Source organism: Diabrotica virgifera, chromosome 5 (genome assembly GCF_917563875.1).
Source record: "Diabrotica virgifera virgifera chromosome 5, PGI_DIABVI_V3a".
NCBI classification, from domain to species: domain Eukaryota; kingdom Metazoa; phylum Arthropoda; class Insecta; order Coleoptera; family Chrysomelidae; genus Diabrotica; species Diabrotica virgifera.
The window spans coordinates 114,461,732-114,488,047 of NC_065447.1; the positions used below are offsets into that span (position 1 = coordinate 114,461,732).

At 34.4% G+C, this 26,316-nt stretch overlaps 1 protein-coding gene across 1 annotated transcript in view; it reads right to left on the bottom strand.

The window, feature by feature from the left end:
- Nucleotides 1–26,316, bottom strand: part of LOC126885102 (dynein axonemal heavy chain 12) — a 660,248-nt gene that overhangs the window by 218,567 nt on the left and 415,365 nt on the right. The window contains exon 22 of the mRNA XM_050651529.1: nucleotides 16,702–16,938. Within this exon, the coding sequence (XP_050507486.1) occupies nucleotides 16,702–16,938 (237 nt within the window). The remainder of the gene's footprint in view (nucleotides 1–16,701; nucleotides 16,939–26,316) is intronic.

Below are 26,316 nucleotides of genomic sequence, written 5' to 3' on the forward strand. Positions count from 1 at the left end.
CCACCCACACCGAAAAAACTTCAAACTTATTGACTTTTTGGTGATAAATTTAGTGCTATTTATATGCTAATTAGTTGCTCTAATCCGAATTTTGTTGCTCAAACCGTTGACCAAGAAATCGCGTTGAAAGTGGAGGGTGCAAGTTAATGGCAAGTTGCACCCACCCACACCGAAAAAAGCTCAAATTTCTTGATTTTTTTGGTGAAAATTTAGTGCTATTTATGTGCTAATTAGTGGCTCTATTCCGAATTTTGTTGCTCAAACAGTTGACCAGGAAATCGCGTTCAAAGTGGGGGGGTCCAGCTTAATGGCAAGCTGCACCCGCTCACACCGAAAAAAGTTCAAACTTATTGATTTTTTTTGGTGATAAATTTAGTGCTATTTATGTGCTAATTAGTTGCTACAATCCGAATTTTGTTGCTCAAACCGTTGACCAAGAAATCGCGTTGAAATTGGGGCGGTGCAAATTAATGGCAATTTGCACCCACCCACACTGAAAAAAGCTCAAACTTCTTGACTTTTTTGGTGAAAAATTTAGTGCTATTTATGTGCTAATTACTTGCTCTATTTCGAATTTTGTTGCTCAAACCGTTTACCAGTATATCGCGTTAAAAGTGGGGGGTCCAGCTTAATGGCAAGCTGCACCCACTCACACCGAAAAAAGCTCAAACTTCTTGATTTTTTTGGTGAAAAATTTAGTGATTTAGTGCTATTTATGTGCTAATTAGTTGCTCTAATTCGAATTTTGTTGCTCAAACCGTTGACCAAGAAATCGCGTTGAAAGTGGGGGGGTGCAAGTTAATGGCAAGCTGCACTCACTCACACCGAAGAATGCTCAAACTTCTTGATTTTTTTGGTGATAAATTTAGTGCTATTTATGTGCTAATTAGTTGCTCTATTCCGAAATTTGTTGCTCAAACCATTTACCAGGAAATCGCGTTGAAAGTGGGGGGGTGCAGGTTAGTGGCAAGCTGCACCCACCCACACCGAAAAAAGCTCAAATTTCTTGATTTTTTTTATGATAAATTTAGTGCTATTTATGTGCTAATTAGCTGCTCTATTCCGAATTTTGTTGCTCAAACCGTTGACCAGGAAATCGCGTTCAAAGTGGGGGGTCCAGCTTAATGGCAAGCTGCACCCACTCACACCGAAAAAAGCTCAAATTTCTTGATTTTTTTGATGAAAAATTAAGTGCTGTTTATGTGCTAATTAGTTGATCTATTCCAAATTTTGTTGCTCAAACCGTTGACCAGGAAATCTCGGTCAAAATGGGGGCGTCCAGCTTAATGGCAAGCTGCACCCACCCACACCCAAAAAAAGTTCAATCTTATTGATTTTTTTGTGGTGATAAATTTAGTACTATTTATGTGCTAATTAGTTGCTTTAATCCGAATTTTGTTGCTCAAACCGTTGACCAAGAAATCGCGTTGAAATTGGGGGGGTGCAGGTTAATGGCAAGCTGCACCCACCCAAACCGAAAAAAGCTCAAACTGCTTGATTTTTTTGGTGAATAATTTAGTGCTATTTATGTGCTAATTACTTGCTCTATTTCGAATTTTGTTGCTCAAACCGTTTACCTGGATATCGCGTTCAAAGTGGGGGGTCCAGCTTAATGGCAAGCTGCACCCACTCACACCGAAAAAAGCTCAAACTTCTTGATATTTTTGGTGAAAAATTTAGTGATTTAGTGCTATTTATGTGCTAATTAGTTGCTCTAATTCGAATTTTGTTGCTCAAACCGTTGACCAAGAAATCGCGTTGAAAGTGGGGGGGTGCAAGTTAATGGCAAGCTGCACTCACTCACACCGAAGAATGCTCAAACTTCTTGATTTTTTTGGTGATAAATTTAGTGCTATTTATGTGCTAATTAGTTGCTCTATTCCGAAATTTGTTGCTCAAACCATTTACCAGGAAATCGCGTTGAAAGTGGGGGGTGCAAGTTAATGGCAAGCTGCACCCACCCACACCGAAAAAAGCTTAAATTTCTTGATTTTTTTTTATGATAAATTTAGTGCTATTTATGTGCTAATTAGCTGCTCTATTCCGAATTTTGTTGCTCAAACCGTTGACCAGGAAATCGCGTTTAAAGTGGGGGGTCCAGCTTAATGGCAAGCTGCACCCACTCACACCGAAAAAAGCTCAAATTTCTTGATTTCTTTGATGAAAAATTAAGTGCTGTTTATGTGCTAATTAGTTGCTCTATTCCAAATTTTGTTGCTCAAACCGTTGACCAGGAAATCTCGGTCAAAAGGGGGGCGTCCAGCTTAATGGCAAGCTGCACCCACCCACACCGAAAAAAGTTCAATTTTATTGATTTTTTTGTGGTGATAAATTTAGTGCTATTTATGTGCTAATTAGTTGCTCTAATCCGAATTTTGTTGCTCAAACCGTTGACCAAGAAATCGCGTTGAAAGTGGGGGGGTGCAAGTTAATGGCAAACTGCACCCACCCAAACCGAAAAAAGCTCAAACTTCTTGATTTTTTTGGTGATAAATTTAGTGCTATTTATGTGCTAATTAGTTGCTCTATTCCGAAATTTGTTGCTCAAACCATTTACCAGGAAATCTCGTTGAAAGTGGGGGGGGGTGCAGGTTAATGGCAAGCTGCACCCACCCACACCGAAAAAAGCTCAAATTTCTTGATTTTTTTTATGATAAATTTAGTGCTATTTATGTGCTAATTAGTTGCTCTATTCCGAATTTTGTTGCTTAAACCGTTGACCAGGAAATCGCGTTCAAAGTGGGGGGTCCAGCTTAATGGCAAGCTGCACCCACTCACACCGAAAAATCTCAAATTTCTTGATTTTTTGATGAAAAATTTAGTGCTGTTTATGTGCTAATTAGTTGCTCTATTCCGAATTTTGTTGCTCAAACCGTTGACCAGGAAATCTCGGTCAAAATGGGGGCGTCCAGCTTAATGGCAAGCTGCACCCACCCACACCGAAAAAAGTTCAATCTTATTGATTTTTTTGTGGTGATAAATTTAGTGCTATTTATGTGCTAATTAGTTGCTCTAATCCGAATTTTGTTGCTCAAACCGTTGACCAAGAAATCGCGTTGAAAGTGGGGGGGTGCAGGTTAATGGCAAGCTGCACCCACCCAAACCGAAAAAAGCTCAAACTGCTTGATTTTTTTGGTGAAGAATTTAGTGTCATTTATGTGCTAGTTAGCTAATTAGTATTAAAACTATGGTTTACAACAATTACGTTACGACTATTGCTGATAAATGTACTTACTTGAAAACGAATTAATTCAAAATTCATTCAAATTTTTTGCATATAAAGAATATATTTAGTCGGAATGAGCGAAGCGAATTCTGAAATTCACATGAGTGCCTTAAAAATGTACTTTTTAACACGTATATCATACAATATTTTTTCTACAAACGTTATAAATATATAAAATACAATATTTTTGTTAATTGCTGAAACCGTGAAACCTATCACCCGTAAAAGATAGAACTGGTTGTCTACACTTGAGGGGAATATCTAAAAATTCTTAGAGCTAGTGGAAAAATACATATACCTTGGACACGAAATATAGATCACAAGAGACAAACAAATATGCAAACTACGAAGAAGAATAAACCTACCATAGGTAGCCTATGGAAAACTCAAAGACCTATTTAAAAGCGACATACCAATTTCTCTAAAACGTAAAACATTTGACCAATTTGTGTTGCCTATGATGACTTATGGTGCCGAAACTTTGACATTGACAGCCACAGCTTCTAAAATGCTGCAAATAGCCCAGAGGAAAATGGAAAGGTCAATGCTGAGTATGTCGCTTCGTGACCGAGTTAGAAATGAAGACTTAAGGCGAAGAACAAGAGTTACCGATGTAATTTCCCGAATTGTCACCCTGAAATGGAACTTGGCCGGACACGTCGCCCGAATCAGTGATGGGGAGTGGACGAGGAGTGCAGGCCGAGATTAGACAAAAGAAGTAGAGGAAGACCATCTACTCGTTGGACTGATGAACTCAAGAAAATGTCAAGAAATTGGATGCAAAGTGCTCAAAATAGAGAACAATGGACAAAAATGAGGGAGGCCTATGTTCAGCGGTAAACGAAAAGGGCTGTATGATGATGATAATGATACGTACTATCGAAATATATCGGTATCCGATTTTGTTGCTAACCGTAGAACTTGCAAATGCATTAGTTAATCCCTCCCGACCTGGCTCCGCGCTATACATAAGTGTCTCTGTTCTATGTTAAATAAATAAGTTACTCGTACATATTATTTGGTACTAAAATAATTTAGGGAACACGTATCATAAAATTATACTTCTATCTGATTTTATTTCTCATTGTTTTAGTGAACATACAAGTGTTTCGTTGTGCGTCTAATGAGAAGCTGGCACCGCCCCACTTTGAAAGCGATTTCCTGGTCAACGGTTTGAGCAACAAAATTTAGATTAGAGCAACTAATTAGCACATAAATAGCACTAAATTTTTCACCAAAAAAATCAAGAAGTTTGAGCTTGTTTCGGTGTGGGTGGATGCAGGCTTGCCATTAACTTGCAAGCCCCCCCCATTTTCGACGCGATTTCCTAGTCAACGGTTTGAGTAACAAAATTCGGAATAGAGCAATTAATTAGCACATAAATAGCACTAAATTTTTCACCAAAAAAATCAAGAAGTTTGAGTTTGTTTCGGTGTGGGTGGGTCAGGATTGCCATTAAACTGCACCCCCCAATTTCAACGCGATTTCCTAATCAACGGTTTGAGCAACAAAATTCGGATTAGAGCAACTAATTAGCACATAAATAGCACTAAATTTATCACCAAAAAAAATCAATAAGTATGAACTCTTTTCGGTGTGGGTGGGTGCAGCTTGCCATTAAGCTGGACCCCCCAATTTGAACGCGATTTCCTGGTCAACTGTTTGAGCAACAAAATTCGGAATAGAGCAATTAATTAGCACATAAATAGCACTAAATTTTTCACCAAAAAAAATCAAGAAGTTTGAGCTTGTTTCGGGGTGGGTGGATGCAGGCTTGCCATTAACCTGCACCCTCCAATTTCAACGCGATTTCCTAGTCAACGGTTTGAGCAACAAAATTCAGAATAGAGCAACTAATTAGCACATAAATAGCACTAAATTTATCACCAAAAAAAATCAAGAAGTTTGAGCTTTTTTCGGTGTGGGTGGGTGCAGCTTGCCATTAACCTGCACCCCCCATTTTCAACGCGATTTCCTGGTAAATGGTTTGAGCAACAAATTTCGGAATAGAGCATCTAATTAGCACATAAATAGCACTAAATTTACCACCAAAAAAATCAAGAAGTTTGAGCTTTTTTCGGTGTGAGTGGGTGCTGCTTGCCATTAACTTGCACCCCCCACTTTCAACGCGATTTCTTGGTCAACGGTTTGAGCAACAAAATTCGAATTAAAGCAACTAATTAGCACATAAATAGCACTAAATTTTTCACCAAAAAAATCAAGAAGTTTGAGCTTTTTTCGGTGTGGGTGGGTGCAACTTGCCATTAACTTGCACCGCCCCAATTTCAACGCGATTTCTTGGTCAACGGTTTGAGCAACAAAATTCGGATTGTAGCAACTAATTAGCACATAAATAGCACTAAATTTATCACAAAAAAATCAATAAGTTTGAACTTTTTTCGGTGTGAGCGGGTGCAGCTTGCTATTAAGCTGGACCCCCCCAATTTGAACGCGATTTCCTGGTCAACTGTTTGAGCAACAAAATTCGGAATAGAGCAACTAATTAGCACATAAATAGCACTAAATTTTTCACCAAAAAAATCAAGAAGTTTGAGCTTTTTTCGGTGTGGGTGGGTGCAACTTGCCATTAACTTGAACCCCCCACTTTCAACGCGATTTCTTGGTCAACGGTTTGAGCAACAAAATTCGAATTAAATCAACTAATTAGCACATAAATAGCACTAAATTTTTCACCAAAAAAATCAAGAAGTTTGAGCTTTTTTCGGTGTGGGTGGGTGCAACTTGCCATTAACTTGCACCGCCCCAATTTCAACGCGATTTCTTGGTCAACGGTTTGAGCAACAAAATTCGGATTGTAGCAACTAATTAGCACATAAATAGCACTAAATTTATCACAAAAAAAATCAATAAGTTTGAACTTTTTTCGGTGTGAGCGGGTGCAGCTTGCTATTAAGCTGGACCTCCCACTTTGAACGCGATTTCCTGGTCAACTATTTGAGCAACAAAATTCGGATTAGAGCAACTAATTAGCACATAAATAGCACTAAATTTATCACAAAAAAAATCAATAAGTTTGAAGTTTTTTCGGTGTGGGTGGGTGCAGTTTGCCATTAAGCTTGACCCCCCCAATTTGAACGCAATTTCCTGGTAAACGGTTTGAGCAACAAAATTCGGAATAGAGCAACTAATTAGTACATAAATAGCACTAAATTTATCACCAAAAAAAATCAAGAAGTTTGAGCTTTTTTCGGTGTGGGTGGGTGCAGCTTGCCATTAACCTGCACCCCCCAATTTCAACGCGATTTCCTGGTAAACGGTTTGAACAACAAAATTCGGAATAGAGCAACTAATTAGCACATAAATAGCACTAAATTTATCACCAAAAAAATCAAGAAGTTTGAGCTTTTTTCGTTGTGGGTGGGTGCAGCTTGCCATTAACCTGCACCCCCCACTTTCAACGCGATTTCCTGGTAAACGGTTTGAGCAACATAATTCGGAATAGAGCTACTAATTAGCACATAAATAGCACTAAATTTATCACCAAAAAAATCAAGAAGTTTGAGCTTTTTTCCGTGTGGGTGGGTGCAGCTTTCCATTAACCTGCACCCCCCCCCCCACTTTCAACGCGATTTCCTGGTAAACGGTTTGAGCAACAAATTTCGGAATAGAGCAACTAATTAGCACATAAATAGCACTAAATTTATCACCAACAAAAATCAAGAAATTTGAGCTTTTTTCGGTGTGGGTGGGTGCAGCTTTACATTAACCTGCACCCCCCCACTTTCAACGCGATTTCCTGGTAAACGGTTTGAGCAACAAAATTCAGAATAGAGCAACTAATTAGCACATAAATAGCACTAAATTTATCACCAAAAAAAATCAAGAAGTTTGAGCTTTTTTCGGTGTGGGTGGGTGCAGCTTTACATTAACCTGCACCCCCCCACTTTCAACGCGATTTCCTGGTAAACGGTTTGAGCAACAAAATTCGGAATAGAGCAACTAATTAGCACATAAATAGCACTAAATTTTTTGCCTAGTCCGAACTTTATTCGCGATGGTGGGGGGTGCAGCTTAATATGGGTAAAATTGTTTCATATTATAAATAATTTTAGGTTTATTTCATAAAAATGCACTTTTTTTTCATTATAAAAATGTCATTTTCGATTTAATCAACTATTTTTTCTAAACTAAGGATTCCAAACCGGTCAAATCACATGTATCGTATCAATTATACATAGATAAAGTTTCAAGTGGGAAGCTATCCATTTCTATTAAAATTGTAATAGAGAGAGGGTAAGAGGCTTTAATTGTTACATTAAAAAAACAGCAGGGAGCGACTTTATTTTTATCATAAGTCACTCAGTTCTAATGCAAAAAACTCTTATCAGAGCTCATTTGAATGGTCTTTTTAATGAATTTTAAAAGACGTCTCTTACGTTATCCCAAAAATCTGCACCACATTCGAGTTATTTGAGATTGAAAGTACTCCATTTCTAGGTTCTTCGAAAATAACCATCCTAGCAAGCCATAACTCCTTATGGGGTGTTTTCGACGCAAATCTCTTTGTTTTTTATTAGGTACAATTTTGTTTTTAATGATTTTTCTATTAAATTTAAATTTTTAAATTATTCATTAAAAACGGTTATAAAACTTGAGTTTTTCAGTGAAAAATGCATAGATTCATTCGCTAATAACTTGGGAAGTATCAACTTTGCAAAAAAATATTATAAAACAAAATTTACTCAGATTTGGTCAATCTATCGACTTCCATAGTTATTTTGATTTGAAAAATATTCATCCCATAGATGGGGATGTTTTCAAACCCAGGGCAAAGCCCGCTTCGGCGTAGGGTAGTTTCTGACATAGGTTATAAAAAATACTACCTTAAGTCCAATCTTCAGCAGTAATTGCACAAGAGCTCTAAAATTATCGAATTTTTCCCGAGTGACACTTTGACAGTTTTGTACTCAACGTACGTTGAGTCAAAGTGTCACGAGGGCAAAAATTCGATAATAATTTTAGAGATCGAGTGCAATTTGTTGCGATTATTTCATATATAAAACTGTTCAAAACCAAAATTTTATTGTAATTTATTTATGTGAGTACAAATTAGTACAATTAAACACACAGTTGTTATAAATATTTGACGGTTGAAAGTCATCACTTTTATAATTTTTAAAACATTAATTGTCATTAATGTCACTGAATGCATGTTTTCGTAGTAATGAAGGGCATCTGGCGTAATACACTTGATGACAGGATATTATCAAAAATTATCAGTTTAATTTTTATTTCTGTAGCTTTCTATTGGTCAGAATCTCCTATGAATGAAATAATCAGTAGTAATTGCACAAGAGCTCTAAAATTGTCGAATTTTTCTCGAGTGACACTTTGACAGTTTTAATTATAATTTATTAATTTTTAATGTCAAAGTGTCACGAGGGCAAAAATTCGATAATAATTTTAGAAATCGAGTGCATTTTGCTGCGATTACTTCATGAATAAAACTGTTCAAAATCAAAATTTTATTGTAATTTATTTATGTAAGTACAAATTTATACAATTAAACACACAGTTTTTATAAATATTTGACGGTTGAAAGTCATCACTTTTATAACTTTAAGGGCCGGTTGTTCGAACGCTAATCAACAATGATCACTATCAACTATTTAATTCTGTCACCAACTGTCAATGTCAACTTTGATTGGGTTGCTGAAAATATAATTGATTACAAATATGAGATTAGTTAATCAATTAACATAACAATTATTAACATAATTGATTAACTAATTTCATAATTGTAATCCATAATTATGTTTTCAGCAACCCAAACAAAGTTGACATTGACAGTTGGTGACAGTAATTAAATATTTGATAATGATCATTTTTGATTAGCGTTCGAACAACCGGCCCTAAAATTATTAATAATTGTCATTAATGTCACTGAATGTATTTTTTCGTAGCAGCGAAGGGCATCTGACGTAATATACTGACGTAATATACTGACGGGATATTATCAACAATTATCGGTTATAATATCACAAGAGAGTGAGAATAAATTGAAAATAATGCGACAGTTTTTCGAAAATTTGTTGTCTTAAAAATTTGATTAAAAATGAAGCATTATTTTCTTATTTATTCTTACTCTCGTATGATATCCGTAAGATTATTATTTTTAAATACGTATATTATGGATATTTTCTTAATGTGACAGTTGTCAAAACTAGGAAACTGATTGCCATTAAACAGAAACAATCTAAAAAAGCTTAAAAAATAGTCACCCTTGTTGCAAAATAGCAATAGTTGCGAAAAAACCATACAAAAACAAGTATTCGCATTTTACGTTTTTCAGCCATTTATGCTACACTTAGGACCTTCATATTTCACCCAGAAAAACTTTATGATACAGTAAAACAATACTGCAAATTTCATTTAGCTCAGCTCAATAGATTTTTCAAAATAAATTTTGCAATCCTGCTTTCGTAAAAAAAATTCATTTTTTCAAAATTTTACAGGAATGAAAATAAAGCAGATATCAAGTTGAAATTTTTTTTGCATATAGAAGTGTACTGTACCTTTCATTTGCAATTTTGCAAAATTAAAATCGATCAACACCACGGCGTCAGAAATTTTTTTAAATAAACATTAGTTATTGATGCTACGCGCAGGACAGCGGATAGTTTGCTCTGATTGGGCATTCCAATGACCTTTGATAATGATTGATACATTTTAATTTTTATTACATTTTGATATAAATAAATAAATTTCTTTATTGCAAAATAAAAACACATACTCTATCCTTTGAAATAACACTTTTATTAGCAAAAACTTTCTTTGTTAGGGTCAGGAATTTTTTCATTTATTATAAATTAATAAATGAAAATAGTTTCTGTTCTTGTGGGATCGGTACTCACCGGAGGGACCGCAGACGTTCGGATACAATTAGCGTCTCTTTGCAAAGACAATTACGTCGACTTTGCAAAGACAATGACGTCGACTTTGCAAAGTAACAAGACACTTACTCAACACACACACTACACATTACACCTGAGTTAGTGATAAGATATACAATTACGTGGGTAAAGGATCTAGTTCTAAACCAAGGCCAGAATCAGAGAAAAAAAAAACAAAAGAAAAACTTTCTTTGTTCATATATTTTAACTTAAACAATAATAGTTTATTATTTTTAAACATATCCAATTGTTTAAACAATATTTCACAAACAATAATAAAATTAGTTTGATTTTTGTGGAATTAAAATATTAAAATACAACAAAATATAGAGTAAGAAAATAATATATTAGATAAAGAGTGGAAGAAATTTTGGTGGAAATCAACTTGTGTGAATCGAACACCGCTGTCCTGCGCGTAGCACCAAAGTATATTGTTTATTTAAAAAATTTACTGGCGCCGTGGTAATTAATCTTTTTTAATTTTGCAAATTGCAAATGAAAAGTACAGTACACTTCTATTAGCAAAAACATTTCAACTTGCTATCTGCTTTACTTTTGGTCCTGTAACATTTTGAAGAAATGAATTTTTTTTGCGAAACCTGAATTGCAAAATTTATTTTGCAAAATCTATTAAACCGATCTTAATGAAATTTACAGTATTGTTTTACTGTATCATATAGTTTTTTAGGTGAAATATGAAGGATGATAGTTTAGCAAAAGTGGTTGAAATACGTTAAATGCGAATACTTATTTTTGTATGGTTTTTTTGCAATTATTGCTATTTTGCAACTAGGGTGACTATTTTTTAAATTTATAACTAATTCTATATTGTAGGAAATTTAATTACGCAACTTTTATGTCAGTACAACTTTTCTCGGAAATGAACACTTTTAAAGTTATAATCAAAAAAACGAAGAAAAAAATCGAATTTTTCCTTCATTTTTTGACATTTTGATTATTTAAACAATGTTCCAAATGAGAGGGAGGATAACTTAAATATTATTATTTGATTTATATTCAAGCAATTTCTGCAAAAAAATTTGAGTCACCCCTCAACGTCCATCTCAAAACAGAATATGTTCGGAACAAAATCATCCAGAGTTTTAACCAACTTAACTCAGTTGATGAGCAGAATATATCTGTATGCTCTGATTAGGATTCTGCCGATTAAACAACGAAGACCCAGACAACAAGAACAAGATGCTCTTCTTCACGATGCTTCCATTCGGTACCTCATCTGTACACGAATTGCCTCTATTTATTTAGTTCTAGTAACAATTAACATCCGAAAAAAATTACCAGATATTTTTTTTACATGAAAAGAGCTTTTACTTTTATGCATATACAGGGTGTTTGGTGAAGAATGAGCCATAGATAAACCTTAGATTCCTGAGTTTAAAACAGGTCGATTTAAGCTAACTTACCTTAGTACGAAAGTTAATAATAACCGAAATACAGGGTGTCACAGTTTTTTTTTTGAGTGAATTTGATGGCCTTGGCCGAGCCAATTAGCCAGACATTTTGTTATTTTAAAAACAAACAAATTTGATTTTTCAATCAGAGGAATTTTTTCTGTATTTCTAACTCTAAATACATAACAAACTAACACTATTATCTACAATTATTATCCAAATAATACTCTGTTTTGGTTGTTCATTTTTTTTTTGTAAATTTTTTTTTGTATTTTTTGTTGCATTTTTTTATATTGTTAATTTGTTTTTTTTATTATTTTTTTATTGTTATTTTTTATAAATTGTTTTTTTTTTACTACGCTAAGACGTAAACCCGATTCATCCTCGCGGAGGTTTACATCTTCTTAGTTTTTTTTTGTTGCTTTTTTTATTTTTTCTGTTTTTTTCTTTTCTTTTCTCTTTTTTTGTTCTTTTCTTTTTTCAATTATAATATACAATAATTACTTAAATCTACAGGGTTTAAAACAAAATAACAACAAAACAAACATGTTTGTTTTGTTTTAACAAACATGCCTGCTTTGTTTTAACAAAATTTCTTAAATACAGGGTAAATTTTATTGCTACAATCTATATTTACAGTTTTTGATATGCTCGTAAATTGTTTTTAATATATTAATATTTTCAGAAAATATCAAATTGTTCAGGTAGACGGGAAGTGGAATTTTTAATGTATTAAGATTATCATAAAATTTGTTTATATTTACTGATTGATGTGAACATTCGAGGAGAATATGTAGTAGATCACCTTCTTTTCCACACTCACAGTTAGGTGACTCTGTGAGACCCAAACTGTACATATGAAGGGGGGTAAGAGCATGATTACATCTCAATCTATTTATAACTCTTATGAAATGGCGATTTGATACAGAATGAAACCATCTTTTAATGGGAATTTCAGGCTGCATTTGTTTGTAATTACTACCAGTTCTCGTGTTTCGATAATACCTTTGCCAATTTTCTTTTTGGTGTCGTCTACTAATAATATCAATATCCGAAATGGGTAGTAAGTTCATGGGAAGTTCTTCGCCTATTTCTAGAGCGGATTTATCTAGCCTGTCTACTATTTCGTTACCCCTAATGCCTGCGTGTCCCTTTATCCATGAAATAATGATGTTTTTTCCTAAATTTGCAATTTTATTATAAAGAGTCATAATTTCCAGTTCTATATGATTGAGTTGTTGGTACTTATGTACGTTAGTTAGTCTATCAACGACACTCTTACTGTCTGTAAATATTATGCAGCTATAGGGTTCGTTACTAAATATGTGTCTTAAAGCAAAAAGTATCGCTATCATTTCAGCAGTGTATATCGATGATTCACAAGGCAATTTGAATAATTTTTTAAATCCACTTTGAATATTGATTATTGCACATCCTACTTTGTTTTGTACTTTGGATCCATCTGTATAGTAAAACTGTGTGGCCATTTATGAAGTATAAATAATTGAAAAACTGCTGGATTTAAATTAATATCCATAAAAAAAGTATTAATTTGTTTTGAGAAAATTTCTTCTAATACATGGGAATACATAGGTGAAACTTGATTTTCATAAGTATAGAAAGTACTTCGGTATTGAGATATTTTCAAGTAACTATCTACAAGAAGGGGACATTTTTTCTTTGTCCAATATTTATGAGTTAGATCTAAAATTGATAACTTATGTATATCCTGCAGATAGTTTTTATTTTTTCCTATGGTTCTAGTAATAAATGTTAAAAACTGTCGTCGAAATTCCAGGGGTGGTTCTATCGTCTCAACTTCCATTATATTAACGGGTGTAGACTTCAAATATCCAAGACAAAGTCGAAGATATTTATTTTTTTGTATTTCTAATTTATTCAAATGTGTGTTTGCGGCAGTTCCATACAGATGACAACTGTAATCGAAAATAGGACGAATCATAGTACGGTAAAATAAAAGTGCTATATTTGGATCGGCACCCCAATTAGTTCTACAAAAGGCTCTTAGAATATTCATTGCATTCTCAGACTTTTTTATGATATGATGCATGTGATCCTTCCATAGAAGTTTTCTGTCTAAATAAGTACCGAGATATTTTATACAATTTTTACATTTTATATGTAAAATTTGTTATATAATTAAAATTATATAAAATATGTAAAATATATTACATGTCACAGTTATACTTTTATTTTATTAATTCTTGAATATTTCCTAACAGGCATGGGATAATAACACGAAATTTGGTAAGCGGGGGTGTTTTGGGACCAGAAATCTAAATTCGCCACCAAAAATCATGTATTACCCACAGGGTGTCACATAGGTCTTTCAGCGTTCACTTAAATCGTTCAAATTTTTTTAAGGCGCTATATAAATTATTCAGAAAACTAAGTTTTTAATCTAGTAGCACATAAAACAACATCCAAAAATGTTATTCTACATCCTACCAGACTGAAAACAATGGGAACCTTCTCTGGTAACACCTTCGAGGCTTCTACAATTTGACAATTTGCAAGCCTTAAGGGATGCTGAGACTTAGGAAAATGAGGGAATTTTACAATTTATAATTCACTTCCCATCTGCTCAGCGCGGTAAAGTTCCAACGAGAATGGTTCCCTTCGTAGTCCAATCGGAGTAAACATGTAAATCAAAAATGAATATCCATTTTAAATTTCGTTGCAACACGAAACTACAGCCGCATCATTATTCCAATTCAATCAGAGAGTGCAGCAAGCACCTCTACCGGTTTCGAAACTTATTAGCCTCTCATCAGGAGGTACCTATGCTGCTCTCTCTGGCCCAACTAGGACAAATCCCGGCGTGCAGACACCGATTGCAACGAACGAAATGGCAGGGATGCCCTAGCGGCAACTGCTATCAAAATACTAAGTTTTCAATCTAATAGCACATAAAACAACATCCAAAAATGTTATTCTACATCCTACCGGACTGAAAACAATGGGAATCTTCTCTGGAAACACCTCCGAGGCTTCTATAATTTGCAAGCCATAACGGATGCTGAGACTAAGGAAGATGTAAAATTGTAAAATTCCCTCATCTTCCTTAGTCTCAGCATCCGTTATTACTTGCAAATTGTAGAAGCCTCGGAGGTGTTACCAGAGAAGGTTCCCATTGTTTTCAGTCTGGTAGGATGTAGAATAACATTTTTGGATGTTGTTTTATGTGCTATTAGATTGAAAACTTATTGTTTTGATAGCAGGTGCCGCTAGGGCATCCCTGCCATTTCGTTCGTTGCAATCCGTGACTGCACGCCGGGATTTATCCTAGTTGGGTCAGAGAGAGCAGCATATGTGCCTCCTGATGAGAAACTAATAAGTTTCGAAACCGGTAGAGGTGCTTGCTGCACTCTCTGATTGAACTGGAATAATGATGCGGCTGTAGTTTCGTGTTGCAACGAAATTGAAAATAGATATTCATTTTTGTAAAATTATTCACTTCTGTCGGCACTCCCCAAGTGCCACGCTCATTTTTTAATAAAATACATATGTCAAATAGATTATCTGAAGAGATATCATGTATGTTGTTATTTACGCATAACAGTGAAATAATAATGTACTTACACGTGTTGCCATTCACTCTATTTCATGGGATAAATGGCAACAAACATATTTACTCATTTTGTTGTAATATTATACAGTGCTTCCATAAAGTAACGCATAAATTCATTATTTCGTAAACCGGTGAACTTAAGAGAAAATACCGAAACAGGTCGATTTTTATTTTTAAATTTAGATTTTTTGACATATGTATCATACTAGTGACGTCGTCCATCTAGACGTGATGACGTAATCGATATTTTTTTTAAATGAGAATAGGGGTCGTGTGATAGCTCATTTGAAAGGGTATTCAATTTTCTATCCAATAATATAAACATTAGCATAATTATTTATATAGGGTGTTCAAAAAAAAATTTAAATCAAACTAATTGGGACAAAAGAAGAATGTATGTAATTTATCTAATTCAAAATACGTTTTATTGTTGTCAGAAAACAGGAAAAAAATATTTATTTGACAAATAAATATTGTTTTTCGCTTAAATTCAATGTTAAAGCTGCCACCCACCTGTCTCTTAGAAGTTACATTTCGTTTAACGAAAATCAATGTTAATATGCCAAATAAAGTTTTTTTCTGTTTTCTGACAGTAGTAAATTTTTTTTCCTGGGTTTCCCTCGTGATTTACTATGGAATCTCTAACGCGAGAATTTTACTGTCATCGTTGCATTTGGTTGTCTTTTTAAAGACAGATCACATGTTATGATTTTTTTGTGACGGATATTCTTGAGTTGGGATTGATTTCATGTAATCGAATGAACTATCTCTTAGTAAAGTCGTCCCAGGAACGCAACTCATAAATATTGGCGATATCATTTTAAAGTCTTCTACTTTAAAATGTATAATATATGTCTGAATTGCCAATATAAATGAGTCAGATTAAATAAATTATTAGAAGAATTTTTTTAATTAGCAACAACATTTTTGTTTATTTTAGTAGTATTTTGTATTTTGACAACGAAACCCGATTTGGGCTTCAAAACGTTAATCAAATTATTTTTTCAATTTAATTGTAGCTTATTTCCCATCTAAATAGTTAATCATGAAAATGCCACAAGGAAATAGCTTCAGAACAACATTAAATAAATTACATACATCCATCTTTTTGTGTCAATTAATTTAATAAAGAAAATTTGGACACCCTGTATAAAAAATTTTGCTAATGTTTATATTAGTGAATATAGAATTGAATACCCTTTTAAATGAGCTATCACATGACCCCTACTCTAATTAAAAAAAATAATCTACTACGTCATCACGCCCAGATTGACGACGTCACTAGTATGACATATATGCCAAAACAAATAAAAATCGACCTCTTCCGGGATTTTTCCTCAAAGTCGCCGATTTACGAAATAGTGAATTTATGCGTTACTTTATGGACGCACTATATAATATGTATTTGTACATGTATGACCACTAACAACACATGTTTGTTCAAACAGAGTAGCTGCGGTAATCAAAAACACAAATAACTTACTTAACATTAACGCTGTTACTGCACACACTATTTTCGGGTATACCAGCATTTTTATTATTTTAGGAGTTTCGTACCTGAAAGATTAATATCTTCCATCCAAACATGAGCTACCTCTTCCAGTGCTTGTTCAGGCCAGTCTCGAAACCAGTCGATAGTACAGCAATTTATCAGAGATGGAAACAGGCGAAGTCTATTACGGAAAGCCGATCCAACTGGACTTAAACACATAACCACGTGTAGTTTCTCTTTACAGCGTTTTGTAAAGAAAAAGAAAACTTCAAGAGGACTGATTTCTAGATTTCTATTTCCTCCTGATAAAAAAAAATAAGGTTAAATTAGCTAACAATAATATGACTCTTAAAAATCATTTTAGATAATAATTGAATATCTGAATATTTTATACAACTGAAATATTTGAACAGAAAAATAAAAGAGGCTATCGCAGCTAGAGATTGCAAACGTGTCAAATTCGAAATAAGTTACTTAATGTCTTCTTAGCCTCTTTATTCAAAGCCATGAGTCGGCAACTTGTCATTCTATTGCGCTAGCAGTGGCTCAGTATGCTGGAAAGTTTCTAGAGCTTAAAAGTCTGCACCGATATAGCGTTGATAGACATTGATTCTGCGATAATATTCTCTGCTGGCGAGTGGTCAATAACACAGGTTTACAAAAAAAATAAATTGTGGACTATTTGACGAAACCATATGACAAGGAGGTTTTTGGGGTCGCTGATCACGAATCCGGGGTCCGTTGATCTCTATCACATCAGGTTAAGGTCATTTCAACGTCAAATCAAGACAAATTGACAGTCGCTCTGAAAAAGTATATTAGGGGGTTTTTGGGGTCGCTGATCACGAATCCGCGGTTCGCTGACCTCTCTCACGTCTAGCTCAAGGTCATTTCAAGGTCGAATCAAGATGAATGGACACAATCGCTCTAAAAACGTATATTAGGGGTTTTTTGGGGTCGCTGATCACAAAACTGATTTGACCTTGAAATGACCTTTACTGACGCGGTAGAGCTCAACGGACCCCAGTTTTATGATCAGCGACCCCAAAAACCCCCTAATATACTTTTTCAAAGCGATTGTGTCGATTTATCTTGATTTGACCTCAAAAAGACCTTGAGGTAGACGTGAGAGAAGGTAGCGGACCCCGGATTCGTGATCAGCGACCCTAAAAAGCCCTAATATACTTTTTCAGAGCGATTATCAATTTATCTTGATTTGACCTTGAAATGACCTTTACCTGATGTGATAGAGATCAGCGGATCCCGGATTCGTGATCAGCGACCCCAAAAACCCCCTTGTCATATGGTTTCGTCAAATAGTCCACAGTTTATTTTTTTTTTGTAAACCTGTGTAATCAATGAATTGATTGCCACTCTTTGTCCGATGAAACTGGCTGTAAAAGCTCTTTGCAGAAGAGAGTCAACTTCGATAACGACCGACACAACAATTAGTAGAGGATACGATATATGGTCGAACTGCACCGATCTGTTTAATGGAAAAAAATTATTTTATATGTAAATTAGTATGTTCAACATTATAAAAAACAAGGAATGCCTGATATAATCCTGTTCTGACTATAATTAATTAATAATTAAAAAATGATTTTTTTTTATAAATTTGACTGACGTGTTTAACAAAAAAAATTAACACTATCGGTAAGTGCAAAGCCTATAGGATATGTAAAAATAGGGGTGCCTGTAAAAAGCCTGTTCTAAATGGGGGTTGCCTAATTTTTAAAATTTTACAGCGTCTACTTATGGATAATTAAACATGTGTAAAACTTTGTTATTACTAATTTTACGAAAAAAAGTTATTCTTTATAAAAAGTTCTGCATGATGTAAATCCTATGATTCAACCATCAGATATCAAATTTTATCAATTTAATACGAGTTATATAAAATAATGTTAATTTCGGCCAAGAGTGGCTTCGGCCTTTCGAAAATTGTTATTATAAAACGGTATTAATAATCAAAAAATATAGTTTAGTGCGGAATTACATCATTATAATTAAAAAAAAATGCAAATTTTTCTGAAATTAGATTCTAAACTTCATTTTTATTTCTTACAAGTAGGATAACTCTTTTATTATCAATTTTGCGAAAAAAAGAAATTGTTCATAAATAGCTTTGAATTGTCTAAAACCTAAGGTGCAGCTATCATCAATTTTATATATTTTATATGAGGTATATAAAAAATTTTGAATTTCGCTCCGGAGAAAAGTTATTCAGTATTAAATATATGTTGCAATATAGAAGAATATCCTTATAATTTGAAATATTCTGAAATATATAAAGGTATAAAAAATGTCTTAAACGAAATTCATTGGCAAAATCGGCCAACTTGGCAAAATTGGCAAAAAGGGAAAATCACTGCCAAAAACTCGCAATATATGTATACAGTGATGAGCGTGCTAATAACCGGCAAAATAGCGCAAAAGATGGAGAACATATTAAATTGTGAGATAAAAGGGAACAAAACTAGTAGAGTTGTTAAATTTAGGGATAGTAACTTATAGATTGACATTATATAGATTTTTTCCCACATTTAGACGTATCAGAGGAGTATGTCAACTAAAACTGTCACTGTGACAGTGGCATTTCTCAAACTCGTCCGATATGTCTAAAGGTGGAAAACAATCAATATAATGTCAATCTATAAGTTACTATCGCTAAATTTAACATCTCCACTAGGTTCATCTCTTTTTATCTTACAACTTGATATGTTTTCCATCTTTTGCGTTATTTTTCCGGTTATAACTGCGCTCATATATTATTCATTATAAATAAAGCATTTAAATATCGTTATAAATTGCAACCAGAAAGCAACACATAGTTACTTGAAACGTTTATCTTTTTCAAGGATGTAAATATAAATGAACAATGTCAGTTGTCAAAAATTTCAAATTAAAAAATAATTATTAAAGATATCTTATTCAGTACAAGAATTTTATTATTCAAAACCCTAAGTTATGGACCATGGACGTTAAAAGTGGAGACAATGAGACGACTTAACGCCTTTGAAATGTGGACCTATAGAAGAATTGTGAAGGTTTCCTGGGTAGATAGAGTTACGGACAATGAAATACTGAGAAGAATAGGTAAAGAGAAGGAAGTTGAACTTACAATTAAAGAAAGAAGGCTACAGTAAGTCGGAAATGTGATGATTTTATTTCAATTTTTGCATATAATATACCTAAAAGCACATAAACTATTAAATTTTGAAGTTTGAACTCTTGACAAAACCCCATCCATAGAAAAAGTACAGTGTACAACACATGAGAAAATTACATATTTCTCCCTCGCTTGATTTGCGGCCCTCGCCTAGTTCCTCGGCTCGTGCCAACAAATGCCTGCGCTCGTGAGAAATATGTCGTTTTTTCTTATTTGTTGTACAGTATACTATTCCTTACAGGAAATTCCTGTAAGGAAATAAGATTTCCATACAGATATTTTTCGTTTCCAGGCAAAAGCTAAATGTATGGAAATATGGAACGTTCCTTTCAAAAAAGTTGTCAAAAATGTCTAAATTCCTGACCGATTTTAGGATTTGTATTGAAAAATATATTATAATATATTTCAATATTTAATGTTTACAGTTTTTTTTTTAATTAATCTAATGTAAATATATTTCCAAATTATTGGATATTTCATAGTACTTGTAATTATATAAGTACCTACATATATTGCGAGCTTTTGCCAGTGATTTTCTTTTTTGCCAATTTTGCCAATGAATTTCCCTCAAGAGTTGTTTCATACTTTTTTATTTCAGAATATTCCAATTTTAAGGATATAATTCTATATTGCAACATACTTTAAATGCTGAATAACTTTTTTCCCGAGCGAAATTCATATTTCTTGACATACCCCGTATAAAATTTATAAAATTGATGATGGCTGCACCTTAGGTTTTAGACAATTCAAAGCTTTTTATGAACAATTGCTTTTTTTTTCGCAATATTGATAATAAAAGAGTTATCCTACTTGTAAGAAATAAAAATGAAGTTTAGAATCTAATTTCGGAAAAATTTGCAAAGTTTTTTTTTAATTACAATGATGTAATTGACCCGTGTTGAGCTGCCCCCCCCCCCCACTTGCAAAAATTAAAAAACAAGTAGCCCTGATTTATGAGCTATTTATGAGCTCTCATATTCCGCAAACTAAAAATTTTGAGCTCGTTCCACTGAGCAGGAATTTAATACCCTAGTGGGGGGGGGGCTGAGTCAGCCCCCTCCCCCCCACTACTTAAAAATAGGAATATTGAATCGGTTTTTGCGGCAGAATTACGAGCTATTTATGAGCTCTTGAAATTATATAGTTTCGATATTTGAGCTCATCCCCTTCACCACCAAACAACCCTTGAATTGATTTAACTTAAGAGAAAGATGCTAAGAAAACTTAAAATATATCGTATTGCGGATATAATTCCTATAGCTTATATACTCTAAGAATAAACTATTAAATCAAGGGCATTTCGATTATTGAGCTACAACCCCTTCGCAAGAAAACCACCCTATCTTCCCGGCTTAAGAGAAAGTTGTACTTAAAATGCGTTAAACTAATTATTTGGCGACTACATATCATTTAATAATTTATAAGCTTCCAAATTACGCGCATTTAGATCAGTAAATTGCAATTTATTTTGTATAGTGCAGTCACTGAAAGTAAAAATCAACGATTACCTTCAATTTCGGTGAACCTTCATCGATTTTCACGAAAATTGGTCAGTGGTTAGAAGATACGTCAAGAAACAAAGGTGACATGGTACCACCTTGCGCCTTTACCCTGAGGGTGGATACCGCCCCTTCTCGGGGGTGAAAATTATTTTATAAAAAATAACTGCACAAATCAATAAAAGAACAAATTAAAAGCAAAATTTATTATATAATGTTAATAAAATAAGTCAATACTTTTTAAGTTATTAAAGATCAAAACTTTTAATTATTTGTGAAAAAAATGCATGTTTTGAAGAGGTTTTTGTAAATCACTGAAAAGCTGTAAGTTTTTACAAAAAAAGTTAATAGTAGTTTAATTCGTATAGCTAATATTCTAAGAATAAACTCTAAAATCACGCACCTTTCGATTATTGAACTACAACCTCTTCGCAAGAAAACCATCCCATATTCCCGGCTTAAGAGAGGGTTGTACTTAAAATAATTTAAATTAATTATTTGTCGACTATATATTGTTTAATAATTTATGAGCTCGCAAAATATACGCATCTCATTTATTGAATTGCCATTTTCTTTCTATAGTGCAGTCACTGAAGGTAAAAATCAACTATGACCTTCGATTTCGGTAAATCTCCATTCATTTTCACGAAAATTGGTGAGCGGATTTTGATACTATCAACTTTTTCTGGATCTTATTTTTGATGGGTATTTCTAAGTACTTTGACAAGTATTTAGTACCTAAGTGTTATAAAATGCATCTTTTTCCCGTTATTTAAGCTTAACCCCTTAGATTTGAACAGTCGCGGAAAAAAATATACATTTAATTACCAATAACTTACTTTAAATTAACATTAAAGGTTTTTCAAGTAAGCAATTTATTATATTTTTTATTAGCTTCAATTTTAGTGATGAAAACTTTTTTGTAAAAACTTACAGTTTTTGAGTCATTTATGAAAAATCGCTCTAAAGCATGCATTTTCTTTCCAAAAATTAAAATATTTGATCTTTAATAACTCAAAAAGTATTGATTTATTTTAATCACATTATATAACAAATTTTGCTTACAATTTGTCCCTCTCTCGATTTGTGGGGTTATTTTTAATAAAGTAATTTTCACTCCCGAGAAGGGGTGACATATACCCCATGCTAAAACCCCAAGTTGTTATTGTCAATTCGTGAAAATAAATGGAGATTTACCGAAATCGTAGGTAATAGTTGATTTTTACCTTCAGTGACTGCACTATAGAAAGAAAATGGCAATTCAATAATTGAGATGCGTATACTTTGCAAGCTAATAAATTATTAAACGATATGTAGTCGCCAAATAATCAATTTAAATTATTTTAAGAACAACTCTCTCTTAAGCCGGGAAAATGGGGTCGTTTTCTTGCGAAGGGGTTGTAGCTATATAATCGAAAGGTGCGTGATTTAAGAGTTTATTCTTAGAATATAAGCTATACGAATTAAACTACTATTAACTTTTTTGTAAAAACTTACAGTTTTTCAGTGATTTACAAAAAACCTCTTCAAAACATGCATTTTTTTCACAAATAATTAAAATCTTTGATCTTTAATAACTTAAAAAGTATTGACTTATTTTATTAACTTTATATAATAAATTTTGCTTTTAATTTGTTCTTTTATTGATTTGTGCAGTTATTTTTTATAAAATAATTTTCACCCCCGAGAAGGGGCGGTATCCACCCTCAGGGTAAAGGCGCAAGGTGGCACCATGTCACCTTTGTTTCTTGACGTATCCTCTAACCACTGACCAATTTTCGTGAAAATCGATGAAGGTTCACCAAACTTGAAGGTAATCGTTGATTTTTACTTTCAGTGACTGCACTATACAAAATAAATTGCAATTTACTGATCTAAATGCGCGTAATTTGGAAGCTTATAAATTATTAAATGATATGTAGTCGCCAAATAATTAGTTTAACGCATTTTAAGTACAACTTTCTCTTAAGCCGGGAAGATAGGGTGGTTTTCTTGCGAAGGGGTTGTTTATTCTTAGAGTATATAAGCTATAGGAATTATATTCGCAATACGATATACTTTAAGTTTTCTCAGCATCTTTCTCTTAAGTTGAATCGATTAAAGGGCTGTTTGGGGGTGAAGGGGATGAGCTCAAAAATGGAAACTATATAATTTCAAGAGCTCATAAATAGCTCGTAATTCTGCCGCAAAAACCGATTCAATATTCCTATTTTTAAGTAGTGGGGGGCTGACTCAGCCCCCCCCCCCACTAGGGTATTAAATTCCTGCTCAGTGGAACGAGCTCAAAATTTTTAGTTTGCGGAATATGAGAGCTCATAAATAGCTCATAAATCAGGGCTATTTGTTTTTTAATTTTTGCTGGTGGGGGGGGGGGGCAGCTCAACACGGGTATGTAATTGCGCACTAATACATATTTTTTGATTATTAATACCGTTTCATAATAACAATTTTCGAAAGGTCGAAGTCACTCTTGATCGAAATTAACATTTTTTGATATAACTCGTATAAGATTGACAAAATTTGACATGTGATGGTTGAATCATAGGATTTACATCATGCAGAAGTTTTTATAAAGAATAACTTTTTTTCGTAAAATTAGTAATAACAAAGTTTTACACATGTTCAGTTATTCATAAGTAGACGCTGTAAAATTTTAAAAATTAGGCAACCCCCATTTAGAACAGGCTTTTTACAGGCACCCCTATTTTTACATATCCTATAGGCTTTGCACTTACCAATAGTGTTAATTTTTTTTGTTAAACACGTCAGTAAAATTTATAAAAAAAATCATTTTTTAATTATTAATTAATTATAGTCAGAACAGGATTATATCAGGCACCCCTTGTTTTTTATAATGTTTAACATACTGATTTACATATAAAATAAACAGATCTTCTTCTTTTTTCTATTAAACAGATGAAAAGATTAAGAGATGAAAAATTTGAGTCGTATAAATAAACAAGTGATTGTGGAACTAGTGCAAGAGGACATAATGGAAGAAGATAGGTCAACTAATTCGGAGTCCGTGACTTTTAATTTGAAACAAGATCTTGAGATTGAATTGAAACGAGAAACACTACACAAAAGTGAGTAATATTAAGATAAATAAGAGGGAGAGAGCAAGAGTATTGCGCTATCCCCCTCCCCGGCGGATGAGCAAAAGTATAAAGGACATCTGTACAGAGGATTTCTCGATATCAGAGCTGGAAGCGGCTCTCTCTGACACAAAAACGAAAAAGGCAGCAGGGATTGACGAGTTGTACCCGGAAATGCTTAAATATCTGGGAGCCGCAGCCAAAAGCACCATTCTGAACTTGATTAACCTAACATGGAATTCAAGAGTCCCAAGTCAATGGAGGAAGAGCTAGGTCATACCCACCCTAAAGAAACAAAAAGACCCGAGCCTGACTGATAGCTACCGGCCAATATCCCTCACAAGCTTCTTATGCAAAGTAGCCGAAAAAATGGTTCTTGACAGACTGAACCGAGCCATAACCCATCTAGAACTGATTGACGACGCACAAGCTGGCTCCAGGAAACACAGGAACACCATGGACCATGTAGTCGAGTTTGCTCAAAAAGTCAAGGATGCTTTCCACCGTAAGATGTCAACAGTAGCAGTGCTAGTAGACCTCAAAGCTGCATACGACACGTATGGAGAGGTTTGCTGTTACACAAGATAGCGAAATGTGGAATTGACGGTAAACTGTTCAATTGGATAAAATCTTTTCTCGGAGAAAGGTATCAGAGAGTCAAATTTCACAACCATTGTTCCAAATTCAGACTACAAAGACAAGGGCTGCCACAAGGAGCTGTCATCAGCTGTCAATTGTTCAACCTAATGATAAACGATGTGCTCGCAATGATTAGAAAGACACCTGGTGTTGAAGCCCTCCTGCTATCGGCATACAGATAACCTCCTAATATGGGCATCAAGTAGTAGTCTGAATGCGCTCGTGGGAGTAATGATCCAGACTCTCAAAAATCTAGAAAAATGGGCGGATAAAAACTGTCAGTACAACCAAAACCGTATATCAAGTACTTACCCTTTCAACAAAGCAGACTGCTGTCAAGCTTACTTACAAAGGAGTCGATCTGGAAAGAGAGGATGTAACAAAATACCTGGGGGTGTACATAGATAAGAAAAAGACGTGGAAACCTCAAATCGACGACATTTCAGAGAAAGCCACAAAGAGATATCGACTGCTCAAACATCTCACAGCAACAAAATGGGGCGCCACGCAAGATGTCTTGGTAGCAACATACAAAACCTATGTCCGGCCGATACTAGAATATGGGAGTGAAGCTACAATAACTGCGAGTACAAACACCACCTCCAAGCTTGAAGTCGCCCAGAACACTGCCCTTCGCGTCATCACCGGTGCTCCAAAATCAACACCGGTCTGGGCTTCCATTGATTACATCAATGGAAGCCCAGACCGGTATTGAACCAATACAATGCCGAAGAGAGCAACACGCGTAAACCTTCTGGGAAAGGCAAAGACGAATACTTGCACAAAAATGGGACGAATATAGACAAGCAGCCTCACGTCTTAAAACACAAACCACTCAGCTTGCAGTAGCAAATCAAATCATGGAAAAATACCACATTGACCTATCGAAAGCCGCCCCCTTTCCAGCGCAAACTACACTCGCCCGCTGTCTACCAAACACAGAATTGCGTCTTGAAAACCATAACGACCCGAAGCACTTATCGTCAGATATTTTCCTAAGGAAAGCCACCCTAGAGACGATACACACCAATTACCCAGCGCATGAGTGGCTCCACATCTACTGCGATGGCTCCTCGATGCCGGACTCGGGAAGAACAGGAGCAGGATATGTCTCAACGTTCTCCAAAGGCTCCATAGCTGTGGGTGCCCCTCTCACCTACTATGATGGCGAAATTGCTGCTATACACGAAGCCGCTAAAAGTCTCGAGAATCTCCAACACCCCCAAAAAGTTGCCTTCTTCATCGACTGCCAAGCCGCAATCCTCGCCCTGTCGA